Source organism: Mobula birostris, chromosome 8 (assembly GCF_030028105.1).
Source record: "Mobula birostris isolate sMobBir1 chromosome 8, sMobBir1.hap1, whole genome shotgun sequence".
Classification (NCBI taxonomy): Eukaryota; Metazoa; Chordata; class Chondrichthyes; order Myliobatiformes; family Myliobatidae; genus Mobula; species Mobula birostris.
Genome location: NC_092377.1, coordinates 31,412,695 through 31,431,867, shown reverse-complemented (window position 1 = coordinate 31,431,867; position 19,173 = coordinate 31,412,695). Strand labels below are relative to the sequence as shown.

The window sequence follows — 19,173 nt, the reverse complement described above, 5'->3', positions numbered from 1 at the left end:
ACACTTTATGAATGTGGTGCATCACAAATAATCTTTCTCTTGGGGTAGCACTAGAAAATAATTTGGAGCTAGAATCCTGGTTTCTTGAAAAAGTATGTAGTACTTTCCCGGCATATATGACAAATAAACTCTTCTCTGGCTTCTAGGTATCGGTTATAATTGACATTTCAATGCCATCTTTAGGGATGATGCCTGGGCATGTCTAGTTATATCCCTGTAGTCCGTCCCTCATGATTGGTTAGTCATCCAATCAGTTTCCTGCTCTCCCACCTTGTTTACAATCCAGTTCTTATTTAGAGCGAGACCTTTGTCTTTGTTAAAATTCTTTTCCTCCAGTTTTATTTCAATCCCAACATAGAGCAGTTCTCTCTGTTTGATTAACTGTGTGAAATCTATTTCGGATCCAGAGAGTCTCCCCAAGAAAATAAGACGATTATGCACAGCATTCCTACAGAATGGCTACAAGGTGAAAGAAATCAATCAGGCCACTAAAAGGGCTGACAGAAAAACCAGGAAACCTAACAACGAGGAGGAGGCTGTTACTACCGCCTGTTTCCACAGTTTCTAGAAAGATTGCCAGGATTCTGAAGAAATGTTGGATTAATACCATCCAAAAACCCGTAAGGAAGCTCAAGTCATAGTTCATGCGTGTCACAAATGAACTGGGGCTCAGAATGGCTGGTGTTTCCAGGCAGGACACATGGTGGAAACCCACATCAAGCAGCACAGGAAGGTGTATCCATTTGAGTTACCTGGTGAAATCGGTGATAGCAGAACCTTACATTCACAATGGCCACAGGATTGACTTCAGCACGAAACTACTGTGCCGTGCTAATGGCTTTTGGGGTGACCTGGTAAAGGAAGCCACTGAAGTAAAATGAGAGGGAAAGCATTTTTTAAAAGACAAAGATCTCACTGGAATTCGATTGTACACAAGGTGAGAGAGTAGAAACCTGATTGGTTAGTCCTCATCCAATCAAGAGGGACGGACCACAAGGGTGTAAATACCACCAGACTAGACATGCCCAGGCATCATCCCTGGAGAAGCTGGCAGAGTTTGTCATTGAAACGTTGGTTATAATTGATGTCTGTACCCGGCTGGAAGCCTGAGAAGAGTTTATCTGTCCTGGTTTCTTGTTTTATCTGTAATCTGGACGTGAAGAAACTTGACATTAATAGGATATATTGCTGAGGTTAATTGTATCTTACGTACAAAGTTAACTTTTGCAGTCTAATAATGACCACATTTCAAAAGTTGAGAGCATTGTTTGCACCTACTTCGTCCGGAGGTTGGAAAAATATCCTAGTTTGTGAACAGAAATTCAGAATGGAAGTGGTGCCTTTTTATTTAAATTGACCATCTTCAGGTTGAGGGATGAGGCATTTGTTCATTTTAAGTCTCCATTAATTTTGTCCTTCATCCACCTTTCATTCTTTCTTGGCCAGGAATGAAAGCTGTGAGCAGAAATGATGTGCAACCTATGAGCTCTCAGGTACCTACTGAATTTGATATAGTAAGGGTGATGTGTCAAGAGTTTCAAATCTTTCCAAATCCCACCTGGATCAGACCTGTTTTCCAGGATTTGCTATTTTTGCATGAGGATGCAGATCAAATTGGAAAAATGGACACTATCTTGAGCTGGGCAGTAGTTCTTTCGTGTGTCGCATTGCATGATGAGGATGAAAAGGATATTTTCATTTTGTATTGTCCCCTCTGTGGGTTTTTGATTTGAAATTAACTTTGAATAATTCAGACTGATCCATTGGAACAAATACCTAATGATTTCCTATCATTTGCTTTGACAAGGCTTAACCTGGTGGAGGCTTTTGTGGAAGATACAGAGCTTCGACAGAATTTACAAGAGGATCTTCTTCGGCGTTTTCCTGACCTCAATCGCTTGGCGAAGAAGTTTCAGCGTCAGGCAGCGGTACTACAGGATTGCTATCGTATTTACCAGGCTGTCAATCATCTCCCAAATATGGTGCAGGTGTTGGAAAGATACCAAGGTAAGAAGTAACACATACAGTACTTGTATGGTCAACATAAAGCAAATGGTATTCTGCATAGAACATTAAAAAAAAATTGCAGATGCTGTAAATCTTCAAATCTTAGAGAAGCATAACAGTATCTATGAAAAGAGAATCTGAGTTACTGTTTCAGGTCAAAGATCCTTTGTCAGATCTGGGAAAGAAAAAAAATTAGCTTTAAGTTGCAGTGAAGGTAGGGGAGATACAAGACCTATGGAATATTTCTGATAGTGTGACACTGGCGGGAATGCACTTTAGATGATGTCACCTGTTGGAGAACAGTTAGGAAAAAGGATGTGAGCAAAGAAATACAAAACAAGGGCAGTTAGTGAAAGGGAGAACACAGACAGACAGACAAAGGTAAAAGCTGCAAAGTGTAGAACTAAGAAATGTTCAGTAGGTTAGCCCATGCTAATAGAGAAAGGAAAACTGAGTAAATTCTGTTCAATGGATAACTTACAGCAGAACTAACCAGTTCTGATGCAAACTGGAAGTTAGAATTTGATAGTGAGTGAAGGTGATCCAGTTGAGTATCCATTTTTATTCCAAGTCATTTGTTCCATTTAGATAAAGATAGTGGCAACATTGGGCTGAGCTTTAACAGTTTAGGAGACTTCAGACGGACAGATCAGAGTGGAACAGAGATTTTAAACTGACAGGCAAGAAGAAGCTTAGAGACATCCTTGCAGACTGACAGCAGTGCTCCGCAAAGCAGTTACCCAGTGCAGACAAAACAATGTTGTGTACATAGAATGCAGTACACTGGATTGAAAGAAGTGCAAATGAAGCGCGCATTACCTTTAGAGCCTTTTGTCCTACAGTGTTTTAGAGTATTTCCACCTGGTGAACTACAGCAGCTCAAAAGAGGGTTCACCAGCATGTTCTCAAGTACAATTGGGGATGAGCCGTAAATGCTGACCGTAACAACGATGCTTGCACTTACAAATGACAAATACATAATAAAGAAGTCACGGTATTTCTTTGGTCCATTAAGTTTCTGGTCAAGCATGATCCCCAGGAAGTTTATGGTTAGGTCTAAGTGATAGTAATGACATTAAATTTCAAGAATAGGTGATTAGATTCTTTGTTGGAAATAGTGACATGAATGTTACCGGTTCTCATTCGTTGCCTATCTATACAGAGTTGAAACGAAAGTTGAACACTATGCCAACATCAGCAAACATTTTCATTTCTAACCTTATTGTTGAAGATAAAACATTACTGAAGCAGCTGAAGCTGTGTGAGTTCAGGGATTGCCTCAGGGAACTCCTGCATTAATGTACTAAGGCTGGCATAATTGATTCTAATGATTACGGAGTTCTGGAGCATGGTGAACAGTTGGAGTGCTTTATGTATTTTTGTAGTTTTTGTAATTGGCATTTACTGACCTGATCCATTGCTGAAGCTGGAAATATCCATGGAGGCTCCTCATTAAATATCCTTCAACAAATTGCATACAATAATAACTACAGAACTTCGATCTCATCCATTTGTTATGGGATTACATGGTCCTGTCTGTTGCATGCTGTTTTTGCTGTTCAGTACATGTGTACTGGTTGCAGCATTGTCAGGTTGACAGCTTGCTTTTAGGTACGCTTGGCCACTGTTTTCAAAGTTCTCCTGCACTCTTCATTGAACCATTGAGTCTTTCTCCTCTGGCTTGATAGTAATATGATGTGCTTTAGCTCCAAGGCTCCATTCTGTTGTACCTTTATACTGATGCCCATTTTAGAGCATCCATATCTGTTCTATGTCTGTTCCATTCAGCATGATGATGGTAACAACAACATAGTGAAGGCAGTCCATGGTAAAGTTAGGAGTTTGCATTGCAATCCATACTTTCCCCTGCCAATACTATAAAGAAAATGAGTATCTGCAACCGAATAGTAAGGATGACATCTGGCAGATTAATTCTCGTGTGGGTTGACTCATCATTTGCTGCAAACCCAGTATGGCACCCTGCCTTTCTGAACTCTCTCAGCTCTGCCAGTTATGAGGCTGCTCTTTACCAACTTTAATGATCTTCATCGAAGTACATGTAATTACGTACAGTATTGTGCAAAATGTCTTGGGGAAATACACAACCCTGGGATTAATTTTCTTGTGGGCATATTCAATAAACCTGTAATAGAATAATAATTGTACGGGGTCTTTCTTTTGTTACATTTAAAATGGCGATCTTGTTATGTTAATCTGGGGAATGCGGCTTTGTTGTGTTTTAACGCTGCAGAGAGTTTGCGCTAACAGTTTGTTTTACTTTAAAATGAGATAACAAGGTTCTATTAGCCAATGGGTGGTTATGTATCGTTTTGTTTTCGGGTGCCATGCTGTATGATATGACTGTGGACTGAGTTTTGGCGGGGAGTCGGAGGAGAGACGAGGAGGAACGCGGACGTGTGGAGAGGCTCCAGTCGATCACTCAGGGTGGTCCCGAGCCGTGAGTCGACGGAATTCGGGTGGTCGTCTGAAGTCGAATTGAGCTCCAACGGTAGCACGCGAAGAACTTGGACTTTGGACCTTGATAAGTGTTGGCGCCTTTTTTTTCCATTACTTTCCTCTCTGTATCAAATGCATATTAATGTCATAGAATTAGTAATATCTATAAAGTGTATTTGTTAAAATTTACTGGATGTGCTGGCTGATGATTGATGTTTGTGATTGATTCGGGCGGCGACTGACCCTGAGGGGAGTGTTGAGGCAGGTGCTGGGCAGGATTTCCCCTAGACATACACGAGCCAATATAACGGAACGTTACATAATCATAATAGAATCAATGAAAGACCACACCAGCGTCGGTGTTCACTCAGTGTGCAAAAGACACCAAACTGCAAATACAAAAAAAAATAATAATAATAAATAAGTAACGAAAGATGAGATGAGTCCTTGAAAGTGAGTCCATTGGTTCTGGGAATGATGGGGCAAATGAAGTTGAGTGAAGTTATTCCCTATGGTTCAAGAGCCTGATATTTCCTGAACCTGGTGGTGTGAGTCCTGATGCTCTTGTACTTTCTTCCTGATGGCAGCGACGAGAAGAGAGCATGACCTGGGTGGTGGACTCCCTGTTGATGGATGCTACTTTCCTGTGACACTCTGTGTAGATGTGCTCGATGATGGAGAAGGCTTTACCTTTAATGGACTAGGCTGTGTCCACTACTTTTTGTAGATTTTTCTGTTCAAGGGCATTGGTGTTTCCATACCAGGCTGTGCTACAGCCAGCCAATATACTCTCCACCACACACCTATAGAAAGTTTGTCAAAATGTTGTATGTTGTGCTGAATCGTCACAAACTCCCAAGGATGTAGGGGAGCTGCTGTGCTTTCTTCATAATTGCACTTGTGTACTGGGCTCACAACAGATCTCAGTGATGGGGCAAATGAGTGTAATTATCTCCTTTTATTCAAGAATCTGATGGTTGAGGGGTACTAACTGTTCTTGAACCTGGTGGTGCAGGTTTTGAGGCTCTTGCACCTTCTACATGATGGAAGCAATAAGAAAGGAACATGGCCTGGTTGGTGAGGGTCTCTAATGATGGATGCTGCTCCTATGACAGCATTTCATGTAGATGTGCTCAGCGGTTGAGAGGGCTTCACCCGTGATGTACTGGGCCGAATCCACTACCTTTTTTCCATTCAAAGGCATTGGCGCTTCCATACCAAGCTGTGATGCAGCCAGTCAATACACTCTCCACTAGACATCTATAGAAGTTTGTCAAAGTTTTAGATGTCATGCTGAATGTCGCAGACTCCTAAGGAAGTAGAGGTGCTGTCATGCTTTCTTTGCAATTGCACTTACTTGCGGGGTCCAGGACACATCCTCTGAAATAGTAACACGCAGGAATTTAAAGTTGCTAATCCTCTTCACCTCTGATCCTCTGATGAGGACTGGCTTATGGACCTCTGGTTTCCCTCTTCTGAAATTGTGGAGGAGATATAGATTTCTGCATTTAGTTTCACATTTGCCTTCACCTGTTTTTGCTGTAGGAACAAGACCTAGATAACTGTGTTAACTGTTAAGAATACATACTGTACATGTTACCACAGAAAGAATCTCAGGGTTGTATGTGGTAACATGTATGTACTGTGATAATAGCTTTTACTTTGAACTTTGTAATACAGATAACAGTTGTTAATTGTACAATGAATAGTCCATAATGTCATTCAGTGAAATGCTGAAAACTATTAGAATTTTCATTAATGTATTGTTAATTAAAATAGATCTTTCTTCTCTATGTTACTGCCTTAGTTTATCTAACATAATTCCTGCTAATTGTTTCCACAGGAGCACACCAGATGTTACTGAAAGCTGTATTTATCTCCCCGTTGACTGACCTTATCTCTGATTTTGCCAAGTTTCAGGAGTTAATTGAGACCACATTGGATCTAAATCAGGTATGTGACATAGTTGAGGCAGCTGATATATAAAAATCTTACAGATGTAATCAAACTCTGGAAAGTGGAAGTAAGAGTTTAAAGTTCAAAGTAAATTTTATTATCAGGGTACCTACGTGTCACCACACACAACCCTGAGATTCTTTTTCTGCAGGCATACCTAGCAAATTTTTAGAACAGTAACTGTAAAAAAAAAACCTGCAAATGCAGATATTAAATAAATAGCAATAAACGAGCATGAAATACAAAGATAAAAGACTCTTTAAATGAATATAGTTATTCCCTTTTGTCAAAAGCCTGATGCTTGAGGGATAGTAACTGTCCTTGAACATGGTGGTGTGAGTCCTCAGGCTGTTATGCCTTCTATCTGATGACAGCAGCAAGAAATCAGTGGGTGATGAGGATCTTTGGATGCTGCTTTTCTACAGCAACGTTTCATGTAGATGTGCTCTATGGTTGGGAGGGTTTTACCCGTGAAATACTGGGCTGAATCCACTACCTTTTGTAGGATTTTCCACTCAAAGGCATTGATGTTCCCATACTAGGCTGTAATGCATCCAGTCAGCACACTTTCAACCACACATCTATAGAAGTTTGGCAAGGTTTTTGAAGACATGCTGAATCTCTGAAGACTCCTGAGAAAGTAGAGGTGCTGTTGTTCGTTCTTTGCAATTATATGAATATGATGGGTCCAGGACAGGTCCTCTGAGATAGTGCCACCCAGGAATTTAAAGTTACTGACCCTCTCCACCTCTGATCCTCCAATGATTACAGGCTCATGGACCTCTGGTTTTTCTCTCTTGAAGTGTACTATTAGTTCCATGGTCTTAATGATATTGAGTGAGAGTGTGTTGCTATTACACCAGTCAGCCAAATTTTCAATCTCCCTCCTGGTTGCTGATACAGCCCACAACAGTGCTGTCATCAGTATTCTTGTGTATGGTGTTAGAGCTGTACTTAGCCACACAGTCATAGGTGTAAAGCAAGTAGAGCAGGGGCTAAGAACACATCCCTGTGGTGCTCCTGTGCTAATGGAGATTGTGGAGGAGATGTTTTTGCCAATCCAAACTGACTGGGGTGAGGAAATCCAGGATCTAATTGTACAAAGGTGTATTGAGGCCGGGTCTTGGGGTTTACTGATTAGTTTAGAGTGGATGATGGTGTTAAATGCTGAGTGGTAATCGATAAAGAGCATCCTGTTGTATGTATCTTTACTGCCCAGATGTTTCAGGGTTGTGTGAAGAGCCAATGAGATAGCAACAGGTCTACAGCAGATGTTTCATTAGATGAATTGGAGCAGATCCAAGTCGCCACTCAGACAGGAGCTGATATGCATCAAAACCAGCCCCTCAAAACACTTCGTCATTACAGGTTACCACACTCTTGGGCACCAGTATGATTGAAGACTGCTTGAAGCAGGTGGATAACACATACTGCCGGAGCGAGAGCTTGAAGATGTATTTTGAATACACCAGCCAGTTGGTTGGCACAAGTCTAGAGTACTCGGCCAGGTACTCTGTCCAGACTGGATGCTTTCCTTGGATTCACTCTCTTGAAGGCGCATCATCTTCAGATACTGAGACCAAAGGATCATTGGCAGACCAAAGGATCAGTGAGCAATGGTTCCACCCTTTTCTGGTGATCAAAGCAAGCATAGAAGGCTCTGAACTCACCTGGAAGCGAAGCTCTGCTGTCCACTATGTTGCAAGGTTTAGCTTTATAGGAGGTTGAGCCACAACTGCTGAGCATCCCTCATTGATCCCAGTCTAGTCCGGAATCTCCACTTCACCTGAGAGATGGCTTTCCAGAGATCATACTTGCACCTCTTGTGGCATTCTAGTAGCGTTCTAAGAGTCTCTGTGTATTCAATAAAATTAGATTTGCTAATTATGCAGTGTCTTTCAATGAGTGTAATTAATTAATCCAGCCATTGTGGAGAGTAAAAAGAAGGAAATAATTCTCTAATAACCTTTAAAGTGAGTAAATTAATTTATTTCTCAAATGTCTAAATGAAGTTTGGCAAGGCTAATTAAATTCCTCTCATTATATTGTAAAGTTGTATCATGGTTTGAGGGCAGAGTTCTAATATAAACATCAAAATAGTGCTTTGGGTGTGCAGTCAAATCCATATTGCATGCAATTCATGGAAATGCCTGTGATGATCAGAAGTTGCTTTAACTGCACTGCTAATATCTGACTTGGAGCTGGTTTTATCTTAATGAGACTGTGCCAGCTTCTGAGTGTTTTGTTTTCCCTAAGGTGCTGTTGATTGGACTTGGGGATAGAAGTCTGCCTGGAGAGTGCTTGCTTGAACCTGTTGTGTAGGTGGTGCATTATTGTTGCCTTTTTTTTTATTGTATCATGGTTCAGTGAACCCAATTCCCATTTGCAGAGGTGCTGTAGGATGAAGGGAAATGGCCTTCATTAGTCTGTGATAGGACATTGCACAATAATGTGCAAGAGGTGAGCATATGCTTCATTATTGGTGTTCCCAGTAAACTGCATTTGCTTTTCTTTTTCATGTTTGTAGGAAAGAACACTGGAATAATTCCCTGAATGTTGCCATTGTTTTTTTCCTTCTGTCTGAAAAGAGCCTTTTATTTTCATTCACCATCCAAAAACACCTCTCCCAGCTGTGCAATGGTACCTCTGCCTACACCATCTGCCCTTCTGCTACACACTGCTTCCACTGTGCCCTCTCTACCCCCACCCACCCGTTTTCATCTGCCCACTCCTCCTCCCTTATTTAGTTCCATCATACTCCTTTTTCTACAGCTTTGTTACTTTCACCTAAATCCTCCCAGCCTTGTGGTTATTTCTATCCTTCCGTTCCATTTATTTCCTCCCCAGATTTAATGCCTGCCTACTCTTCCTCCACCTCTTCCCTTCATTGAATATAACTACTGTGCCTCCACTTCATCTTTCAGTTCAAATGATGTAACTCGACATGAAAAGTTGACTGTGCATTTCCCTTTATGTCTGCTGCCTGGTCTGCTTAGCTCTTCCAGCAGTTCTTTTTTGCTCCAGATTATAGCGTCTGCATTTACTTGTGTCTCCAATTTTATTGTCTGTATTAGAGTCCAGTTCTGTTTTTTTATTATCTTAAGGTTATTGAGTTTTGATTCTGTTGATTTGTTTGACTTCCTTAGTTATTGAGTTATTTGTGGTTCTGGAGTCCTTTCATCTTCAGCATCTTCCCTGAAAATGTGAAAATCTGCTCTCAAATCTTTTCCAAATACTCCTCTAATTGAAAGAAAGAATTGTGATGGATTACTGTTCTAGTGTATAATAACAAACATCTGAAATATTAATCATTCCATTTAAGATAGAGAGATTTGTTCTTGCTTTTAGGAGCTTAGAAAAATAGAGGGCTATGGGTAAGCCAGGTAGTTCTAAGATGAGGACATATTTGGCATAGCTTTGTGGGCCAAGGGGCCTGTATTGTGCTGTAGATTTTCTGTGTTTCTACTTCTACCTCGTAATCAATGTCAAGAGCTTTTTCAAGAAACAGAAAATACTGTAAATGCTTAGCAGATCAGGCATCTGTAGAGAGAGAAACAAAGTTAATATGATCAATTTCCTTTTCATCAGAAAGATCACCAACTTTATCTTCAGAGAAGCTGCTTAATCTGTAATTCCAACATATTTTTTCTCCCCCTTTCTCCCTTCCCAACCTCAGAAATAGTGCAAGAGCTTCTGTGTGCTAAATGTCCTTTGTGATGATAAATCAATTAGATAACTTTGTGATAGTTATCTCAACATTGAACATAATCACTTGATTTTAACAGGTGGAAAATCATGAGTTTCTGGTTAAGCCATCTTTTGATCCAAATCTAACTGAACTGAGGGAGAAGATGGATGACCTGGAGAAAAGTATGCAGTCAGCTCTCAACCAAGCAGCCAGAGAGTTAGGTACAAAATAGATTATTTTTGTTCATACAACAACACCAATGGCAATTTTTCTTTTGTAGCTTTAATAAAGGTTCCTAAGATGTTTATCAATAGTAAGATAAAATAGACCACAGATGCTAGAATCTGGAGGGTGGGAAGGGGAACATTCCCAGGAGCACATCACCCTTGCCATCAACTTCCAGCCTGCTCTCAAATTCTTATGGACCATTTCTGACAATTCTCTCCATTTTGTAGATCTCACTGGCTCCAACTCAGGAGACAAAATATCCACGAGTACAGTACTTGTTATAAACTCACTGACTCTCCACAGGATGGCACTTCCTCCCATTCTGTCTCCTGGAAGGATGCCATTCCTTTCTCCTATTTTCTCCATTTGCCACATCTGCTCGCAAGATGAGGTTTTGTGTCACATGATATCTGAAATTTTTTTTTTGGCAATCATACTTTCCTTCTGCTGTGGTTGGTGGACTCCTACTCTTGTTTCTTATACTCATCTTCTCACCCTGCCTCCTCCCAGATAGACCAGAGTGAGTTCCCGTTGTTCCTACTTTTCAGATCATGAGCTTCTGCATCCAACATACCATGAGTTGTCATTTCCACCAGCTACAACAAGATCCCACAATCACCCCTTTCTGCCTTCTGCAGGGAAACTCCATGACTCCAAGTTCTGCTCATCCCTCCAAGCCCAAATCTTCCTAACCCTGGCACTTTCCAGAGGAGATGTAACCAAAGATTTGCCTCGTCTAGAAGGATTATTTAGGTCCCTTCCCAGCAACCCCTCCCCCTTCTCTTTCTCATCCTCTGGTCCTCCCATTTTTGCCCTCATTCCTCCTGCTGACTCCATCCACTCACTGCACACACCGGTTCCCCACCACCCCCATCTAGTTCCAGCTGTCACATCTCCCTTCTCTTCACTTTACAGCAAGGTAGATTTAAATGGCTCTCAAGAAAAAACATGTTTCAGAGAAAAGCCACTCAAAGTTTGCCTAGGGTTTACGGGTAGGTTATGGAATGATTTCCATTCTCATCTTCTGTACTTATCTGAATCCATCTGTGACAATGTTTTGTGTTTTTTGCATTTTTGCATCTTAGTCCAGCAGCTGTCTTCCATCTTCACATTTCCCTCCCTCACCTTGCTTCATTTTCACCCCCCCCTTTTCCTCTCTCTCTGTCTGCCTCATCTATCATTCACATGCTAAAGCCTTCCAACTCTGCTCACCTACCCTACCTAGCTTCACCTGCCTGTAATCTTACATCCTTCCTTAGTGACAGTACTACTGTGAAACATTAGGTATGGAGTTGGAGGGTACTGTTTTACTGCTTTAATCTGCAGGTTGTTAATATTGAAAACTAGGGTCTTGTCTGACATTAGTTGTTCCCAATATCCGGTGGGGAGATTTGAGAACTGGCAAGGGACTTCCTTATTGGTGTGGAAAATTGGGAGAGAAAATGGGCTGCAATTACTCTTATTGTTTCTAATACACTATAGTAGACAATATAAATTATCCCTCTTTTTTGAGATTAATTACATAATATAGTGGAAAGTGGCTTAAGCAAATGACAAAGAATGATATACACTCAGTGGCCACTTTGTTAGGTTTCTACTGTACCTAATAAAGTGACCACCAAGTGTATCATTGTGGTCTTCTGCTGCTGTGGCTCATGCACTTCAAAGTTCATTATGTTGTGCATTCAGAGCTGTTCCTCTGCACACCACTGTTGTAATGTGTGGTTGTTTGAGTTTACTGTTGCCATCCTGTCAGCTTGAACCAGCCTGGCCATTCTTCTCTGACCTCTCATTAACAAAGCATTTTTTGCCTATAGAACTGCCGTACACTGTATGTTTTTTGTTTTTCACACTATTTTCTGTAAACTCTAGGGACTGGTGTGTGTGAAAATCATAGGTAATCAGTAGTTTCTGAGCTATTCATACCACCCTGTCTGTCACCAACAATTATTCCACAATCAAAGTGGCTTGGATCACATTACTTTCCCATTCGGATGCTTGGTTTGAACAACAACTGAACCTCTTGACCATATTTGTATGTTTTATGCATTGAGTTGCTGCCACATGATCCGCTCTTTATATGTTTGCATTAACAAGGAGGTGTACAGATATACCTAATAAAGTGGTTACTGAGTGTATTCCACATTGTAAGCAAGTTTATTCAAGGGATCAAAGTTACTGATAGGCATTAGCATTAGAAATGCAGTTGCACAAAGGCAGCGTATGTTATGAAATGAGGAAACCACATAGTTTTACTGAGTGTTTGTAATTATGGGATTCCCTAACCTAAACCAACCCTGTGAACTTTCACTCCACAGTAAGGCAGATTTAAGTGGCTTTCAAGAAAGAACATGTTTCAGTAAAAAGCCACTCAGTTTGCCTAGGGTTTACATGTAAGTTATGGAAAAAGGCTCAGAACCCTGGTGAAATGTGAGGGGTGAATAATTCCTTATCCTATTGAAGTAGAATACTTTCTGAAAGTAATATATTAAAAATAAAGCTCTTTTAATAATGTTTACCTAATCAATACTGATACTGGAGGAGATTTAGTTTTTAAGGGTTTTCCATGCTTCCTTCTTTGTCTGCTTCTGGATAAGAAATGAACCAGACTTCTTCCACAGTGCGTCTTATAGTGGGAAGAGTTAAAATAAACTTGCACTGCATCTTTTCTGTTGCACTTTTTTTCTACACTGGAAGACACTTTATCAAAAGTTTTGTAATAAGCTTGTATCATGTGCTTTGTGGAAGCTAGGAGAGATTTCAATTGTTTTCTTTTTACCTCCCATAACTGGCAACTTGAAATCCAACTGTTTTATCTCTTTCTGCCCTACAAAGCTATTGTGGAGAGTAGATCAACTGAACTACAAGTAACACCAGAATTTTCTGTTGGCAGAACCACTGATCTTTGTAATTGATGTGATTTAGTAAATGAGATTTGTTTACCACAGTTTAAGATTGAGAAAGACTGTGTTGCGAGTGATGAAGAAAATTTAATTTAAAAATGAACATTTTGTAATTGGATACCTGTGGGACAGTTTTCTTTAATTGTCTCCTTAATTTTTATGTAGGTCTCGAAGCTGGAAAGACTGTGAAACTGGAGTCAAATGCTCAATTGGGATATTACTTCCGCGTCACCTGCAAGGAGGAAAAGGTCCTTCGTAACAATAAGAAATTTAACACTATAGATATTCAGAAGAATGGAGTCCGGTTCACGAATAGGTTAGAGTTGTATTTTGTTTGGTCCTTTGCTTTTATCATTGATAATTTGGATGAATACCCAAAACAATCTTTGTGAATGTTGATTTCTTTGAAAGTTATATTGCATCAAGCTTGTCACTGTAGGCAAGTTGACGTTGAGCTATATGGATAGAATTTGAACTTGTTTCAAAAACATGGGTACACATTCCGGAATTGTGATTAAACATAGCTGGAGTAAACAAGGACTTTTTACTACTAACTTTTCAGTTCAGAATGAAGCTGCCCGAGCAAGGTAAATTGTTACAATCACTGAAGTATGTGATTTCAGTTGAAGAGCTCAGCTGTCCAGACTAGAAAGGTTTTTTTGGTCTGTTCTTTTGCTGGTGCTGCACATGCTGAACTAGGTTATATTGCAGCTTGCATACTGCATTTGATCTTGTCGCTTCTGCTTAATGGCAGTGTGGTTAGCGTGGACCTTGAAAGCAGGGTTAAGGGGAATGCTGGCCGAGCCACCCAGTATGGCATCCTGATTACTTTTCAGAGGGGCATGAATGAGTTCATTAGTTTAAAGGAAATGTAGCTGTGAATTTAAAATGGATTTCCTTCCATTTCTTTGTCTTCTTCTATGCCTTGATCCAATCTGGCAGTATGGTTCCATTGCTTCCTACCAAACTCCATCTGTCCATGTGCTGTGCTGTACTGACATTCCATGTCTGCATGTAGCATGGGTGAATCTGCTTTGCATTCCTCTGCTTCTCTGACACCTATGCATGGTGTTTTCATAGCACCTAGCCTCATCAGTTTGTGTTCACCCAAATGCTGCCGTGTAGGTCTGACATCACAGATGAGCCAGTTGCTCCCACCAGATCCTCAGACATAATTATGACATTTGCCCATTTGATTGGTGTCTTGCATGCACATCATTTCACTTATATCTTAACCCGCATTAAATCTTGTTTACCTTATCTCCTCTGTCTATGAAATATTCCTTTTAAAGTTATTCCCTTGCTCATCATTCTACCTCGACTGCCTCTTTCAGTCCAGGCTCTACCTATATTTTTGAGCACATAATGGAATTCACTGATATTGTCCCTTCAGCTTTCGTACTGTCTGTACCATTACAATTTTCCTTTTTCCCAAAAGCAAATGATTGGTACTATTCGAATAGTATGGGTTGAAAATCCTAATTCAAAGATTCCGAGTACATATAGTACCAGTATGTATACAGAATACAGCCCTGAGATTCGTTTCCCCGCAGGCAGCCATGAAACAAAGAAACACTATGGAAGCCGTTCAAAGAAAACATTTAAAACCCACTGCGTGAAAAGAAAGAAGGAATCATGTAAACATTAAAAAGCAAACGAATAACACACAGAATATTAAATATCAAACTGCAGAGTCCCCTATGATCTAGGAATGTTCAGTTTTGCTTAGTGCTGTGCCATTCATTGGTTGCAGGCCACAGCCCGTCCACACCAAAGTGCCCTGATCAAATTGCGCAAAGTAGCAATAAAAAAAGGATAACCAGGAACACATATAACATGAACCACAGAGTTCTCTTTTAAAAAGTCTACAGCCACAAGTCACACTGATAAAATCTTGCCTGAGACCCAAGATTCCTGTACCTTCCTCTGGCAGCAATGAATGAGAGGGAGAGGGATACTGGTCAAACGCAGGCAGCGCTGAACGCCTGCTCACCTTCCACTCTTCATCAATTTCAATTTTGCTCGGCACTTTAATCAGCAAGGAGCAATGGAGCTGATCATGGGTTCCTGCTCTGCCATTAGGCCACACACTCCATTTTTAAGTTCATTGAATTCTCCAGAGACAGCACAAGTGCCAGATTGCTTAAAATCAGCCCAAAAACACACAACAAAAATGTGAATTACTGGCTCCTGTTGCATGCAGTTTAGTAGTAGTAGAGACATATTTAAAAGAAGGAGAAGTAGCAGCAGTTTTGTGTACTATCTGCAAGATGCTGCAGTTGGTTGCTGTCACCATCTTGATACAGTCAACTTAACTGCTGTGGATGCCATTGTTACATTTGGTACAAGGGGCTGAACATTGGAGTCTGTCTTCAAGTATTGCTTCTTCATTATTAATGCTTCATTGGTCTACACAACAGTTTTAGTTTGGTTATAGATTTTGAGAAACAAATTACCCAGCACTAAGATGAGTTATGGAAAGAGCAAGTAATTTCAAGCAGGATCTCTGATGCAGGGTCTAAGATCAAAATGACAATGTGTTTGACAAAAGCACAATATTGCAAGTAGTGTTTAAATTGAGTAAAAATCTGATTTGAGTCTCCCTGTGCATTGACAGGTGCTGTTTGACCAACTGAGTTCTTTCAGTTGTTTTTTTTGGTTCCAGATTCCAGTATCTGCTGTCTCTCTTGTGTTTCAGAGTTAACACTGAGGTTCATTTACTTTTCTTTTGAAAAGTCACTGACCTGAAACAACAGTCAGACCAGAATATTTCCAGCGTTTTCTGTTTGTGTTCTTCTAACTAGTATCTAGGGCATATGTTTGTGCATTTGAATTTTTATCCAATTCCTTCTGAAGTTACGTACCAACTCTCTTTAAGTTTGATGTAACCAGTTCCCACTATTGTCTCTTCCTTCTTTCCCCATGTTCAATTCATTCCAAAGGATCATCTGCTTTCATGTTTTGCTCGTCCAAGTGCAAAGATGCAGTGTCCTTAAAATGTACTGCTTAAGTCATTATAGGAATGTTCATCCCTTAAGTACTGAATTTGTGAAACTTGTTTTATGAACCCTTCTCTAGTAAGCTGAGCTCTTATAATGAGGACTACCTGAAGAGTAGAGAAGAGTATGAAGAAGCCCAGAATGCAATTGTTAAAGAAATCATCAATATCTCTGCAGGTAAGATGTTTTGGAAGAAATTTTACTGCATGTTTTTAAATTTCAGATAAGGCATTGAATGGAAGGCCAGCAGGTCTGTTCACTTGCATATAAGTGATGTGATTCATAATTTGAAAGACAAACCTCTTCTCCAGCTGTCTTGGCCAGAATTAATCTATCAGGAAAATATCTTGTACATTTAGTTCTGCAGCCATAATTTTTTAGATATCCACCAATTGGTTTGTTATACACTGCCTTTCGTGAAAAGTTTAACCAACAAGGGAAAATGCTGCCTCAGATCTGGTCCTGTGAAATGAGACATGTAAAATTAATAACCTTGTAGCTAGGGATCCTCTTGAAAATTGAATTTCCCTTACAAATGGAGGGTGCAGTAGCTAGATTTAAAACCAGTGTGTATCTGCATAAACAAGGGAGACCACAGCAGGATGTGGGAGGAGCTGGCTAGCTTAGATTGAGTACAGGGTATGTAGTGGGACAGTTGAAGAACAGTGGAAGATTTGGAAAGTAATTTTTTTTATATACAGTGCTCAACAAAAGTATATTCCAGTTAAAAGCATTCCCTTGAGATCTATTACGAACCTGATTTTCCCAGTCTACTTCCATGTTAAAATTTTCCATGTCCATCATAATATTGCCCTTTTGACATGCCTTTTCTATTTCCTGTTGTAATCTGTAGCCTACGTACCAGCTACTGTTTGGAGGCCTGTATATAATTGCCATCAGGGTCCTCTTAACCTTGCAGTGTCTTAACTCAACCCACAGGGATTCAATATCTTCCAATCCTATGTAACATCTTTCTACTAATTTGATGCCAATTTTAACAGCAGAGCCACGCCACCCCCTCTGCCTACCTTCCTATCCTTCCGATACAATATGTAACCTTAGACATTCAGCTCCCAACCACAGCCATTCTTCAGCCACGATTCAGTGATGGCCACAACATACCTGACAATCTGTAAAAGTGCAACAAGATCATCCACCTTATTTCTTATACTCTGTGCATTGAGAAATAACACTTTGAGTACTGCATTCGCTACCCTTTTTGATTCTGCATCCCTAATGCATTGATACTCCCCTGCTGGCTGCAATCTTGTCCTATTATCTGCCTGCCTTTCCTGACAGTCTGATTGCATACTATCTTCGTTTTTTTACCATCTGTCCTATCCTGAGTCCCTTGAGTCTGATTCCCATCCCTCTGCCAAATTTAGTTTAAACTCTCCCCAGCGGTTCTAACAAACCTGCCCACAAGAATATTGGTCCCCCTCAGGATCAGGAACCCTCTAAATTTATGCAAAACAAATTCAAAGGTCAAGTTTAATGTCAGAGAAATGTATACATTATACATCCTGAAATGCTTTTTCTTCGCAAAACATCCACGAAAACAGAGAAGTGCCCCAAAGAATGAACGATAGTTAAACGTGAGAACCCCAAAGTCCCACCCAGTACTCCCCTTCCGCGCGTAAGTGGTATTCCCCCTCCCCCACCAGCAAAATTCAATGCGCATAGGCACAATTACTGAGCCCAAGCGTGTGCTAAGTGATAGCAAAGACACAGACCTTGCAGTTACCCTAAAAGCTTTACATTTCATCTAAATTTGACAACCCAGAGGTTCTCTCTCTTCCTGGCAAGGGAGAGGGAGGTGTCCTCTATTTTCACAGTGAGCAGGAGACGTAACATCTCGTTGGTTTACGATCTTAAAAGTCCATTTCGTCATTTTTTTCGAGCTCTGTGTCTGAAGATTGTGAAGACCTCGATCTTTGGGCCCACAGCAAAAGACATCGACCCTCGATCCGCCCGTCTCCAGAGCCCTGAGATCTTAGGTTTCCAAACGCGATCAAGATTCTCAGGCCAAACCCTTGGCTTGTCGAATAGTGGCCAGTCGTGGAACCCCGAGAACAGGTCCCATTCCCGCAAAGAACTGAAGCCTGTGTGTAACTCCAGGTCAGGGTCTTCAAAAGAACCCTGAAAGGAAAAAATAAAGATATTATAGGTAGAAGTAGAGCTGTTTCCAAAGATACAAGTAAAGGAGTCGCCGTTAGGCGCCATCATTCCTCCTAATCTCCACCCCCTTTAACCCCCGTAATTGTTCTGATCATACAATAATCTCAAACCTCTTTTTTTAAAAAAAAGAAAATATTGAACTTATAAGAGCATTGCCATTCTGTAAACAATTCAAATATCATCTTATCTACGAATTGTTTAAAAATCATCCTACCAAAATTTTCAATGGCAGGTGCATTTAATCCAGGCAAATGTGATGCGTTGCAATTTGGGAGGTCAAGTGTACTGGCAGGGCACCAAAAAACACTAATGTACAGAGGGATCTTGGAGTCCAAGTTCATAGTTTCCTGCAAATGGCAGTGAGTGTATAGGGCAATAAAGGAGGCGTATGGCATGCTTGCCTTAATTGGTTGGGGCATTTAAGTATTAAGAGTAAGGAAGTCGTATTGCCGCTATATAGAACTTGTTAGACTACAATTTAATTATTATGTTCATTCTGGACACCTCAATGCAGGGAGAATGTGGAGGCTTTGCAGAGGAGAGATTGTATAGCTTCGAATTGTTTTTTTTTCTGGAGGTGAAGTTTATAAAATTGAGGTATAGATGGGGTAGACATAGTCTTTTTTTCCCCCGTGGTAGAAATGTGAAATGTAGGAGGGCAGGTCTTTAAAGTGTGAAGAGAAATGTTTAAGCGAGATGTAAGTTCTGTTACACAGAATGGTCAGTGTCGGGAATAAACTGGCAGGGATGATGGTAG

The 19,173-nt window shown here is 40.5% G+C and overlaps 2 protein-coding genes across 5 annotated transcripts in view; one reads left to right on the top strand and one right to left on the bottom strand.

Annotated features, from left to right (window-relative positions):
• The window catches only part of msh2 (mutS homolog 2 (E. coli)), a 74,172-nt gene that overhangs the window by 26,121 nt on the left and 28,878 nt on the right, over window positions 1-19,173 (top strand). For 2 of the 4 annotated variants that reach the window (XM_072264952.1, XM_072264953.1), the window contains exons 7-11: window positions 1,808-2,007; window positions 6,308-6,417; window positions 10,206-10,329; window positions 13,405-13,555; window positions 16,318-16,415. In XM_072264952.1, coding sequence (XP_072121053.1) covers window positions 1,808-2,007; window positions 6,308-6,417; window positions 10,206-10,329; window positions 13,405-13,555; window positions 16,318-16,415 — 683 coding nt within the window. Of the gene's footprint in view, window positions 1-1,807; window positions 2,008-4,028; window positions 4,556-6,307; window positions 6,418-10,205; window positions 10,330-13,404; window positions 13,556-16,317; window positions 16,416-19,173 lie in introns of those variants that run through there. The other 2 variants (XM_072264954.1, XM_072264955.1) reach the window with 2 other exon arrangements.
• The window catches only part of LOC140201215 (potassium channel subfamily K member 12-like), a 146,131-nt gene continuing 144,817 nt past the window's right edge, over window positions 17,860-19,173 (bottom strand). The window contains exon 6 of the mRNA XM_072264956.1: window positions 17,860-18,377. The gene's annotated coding sequence lies outside the window, so the exon portion shown is untranslated. The remainder of the gene's footprint in view (window positions 18,378-19,173) is intronic.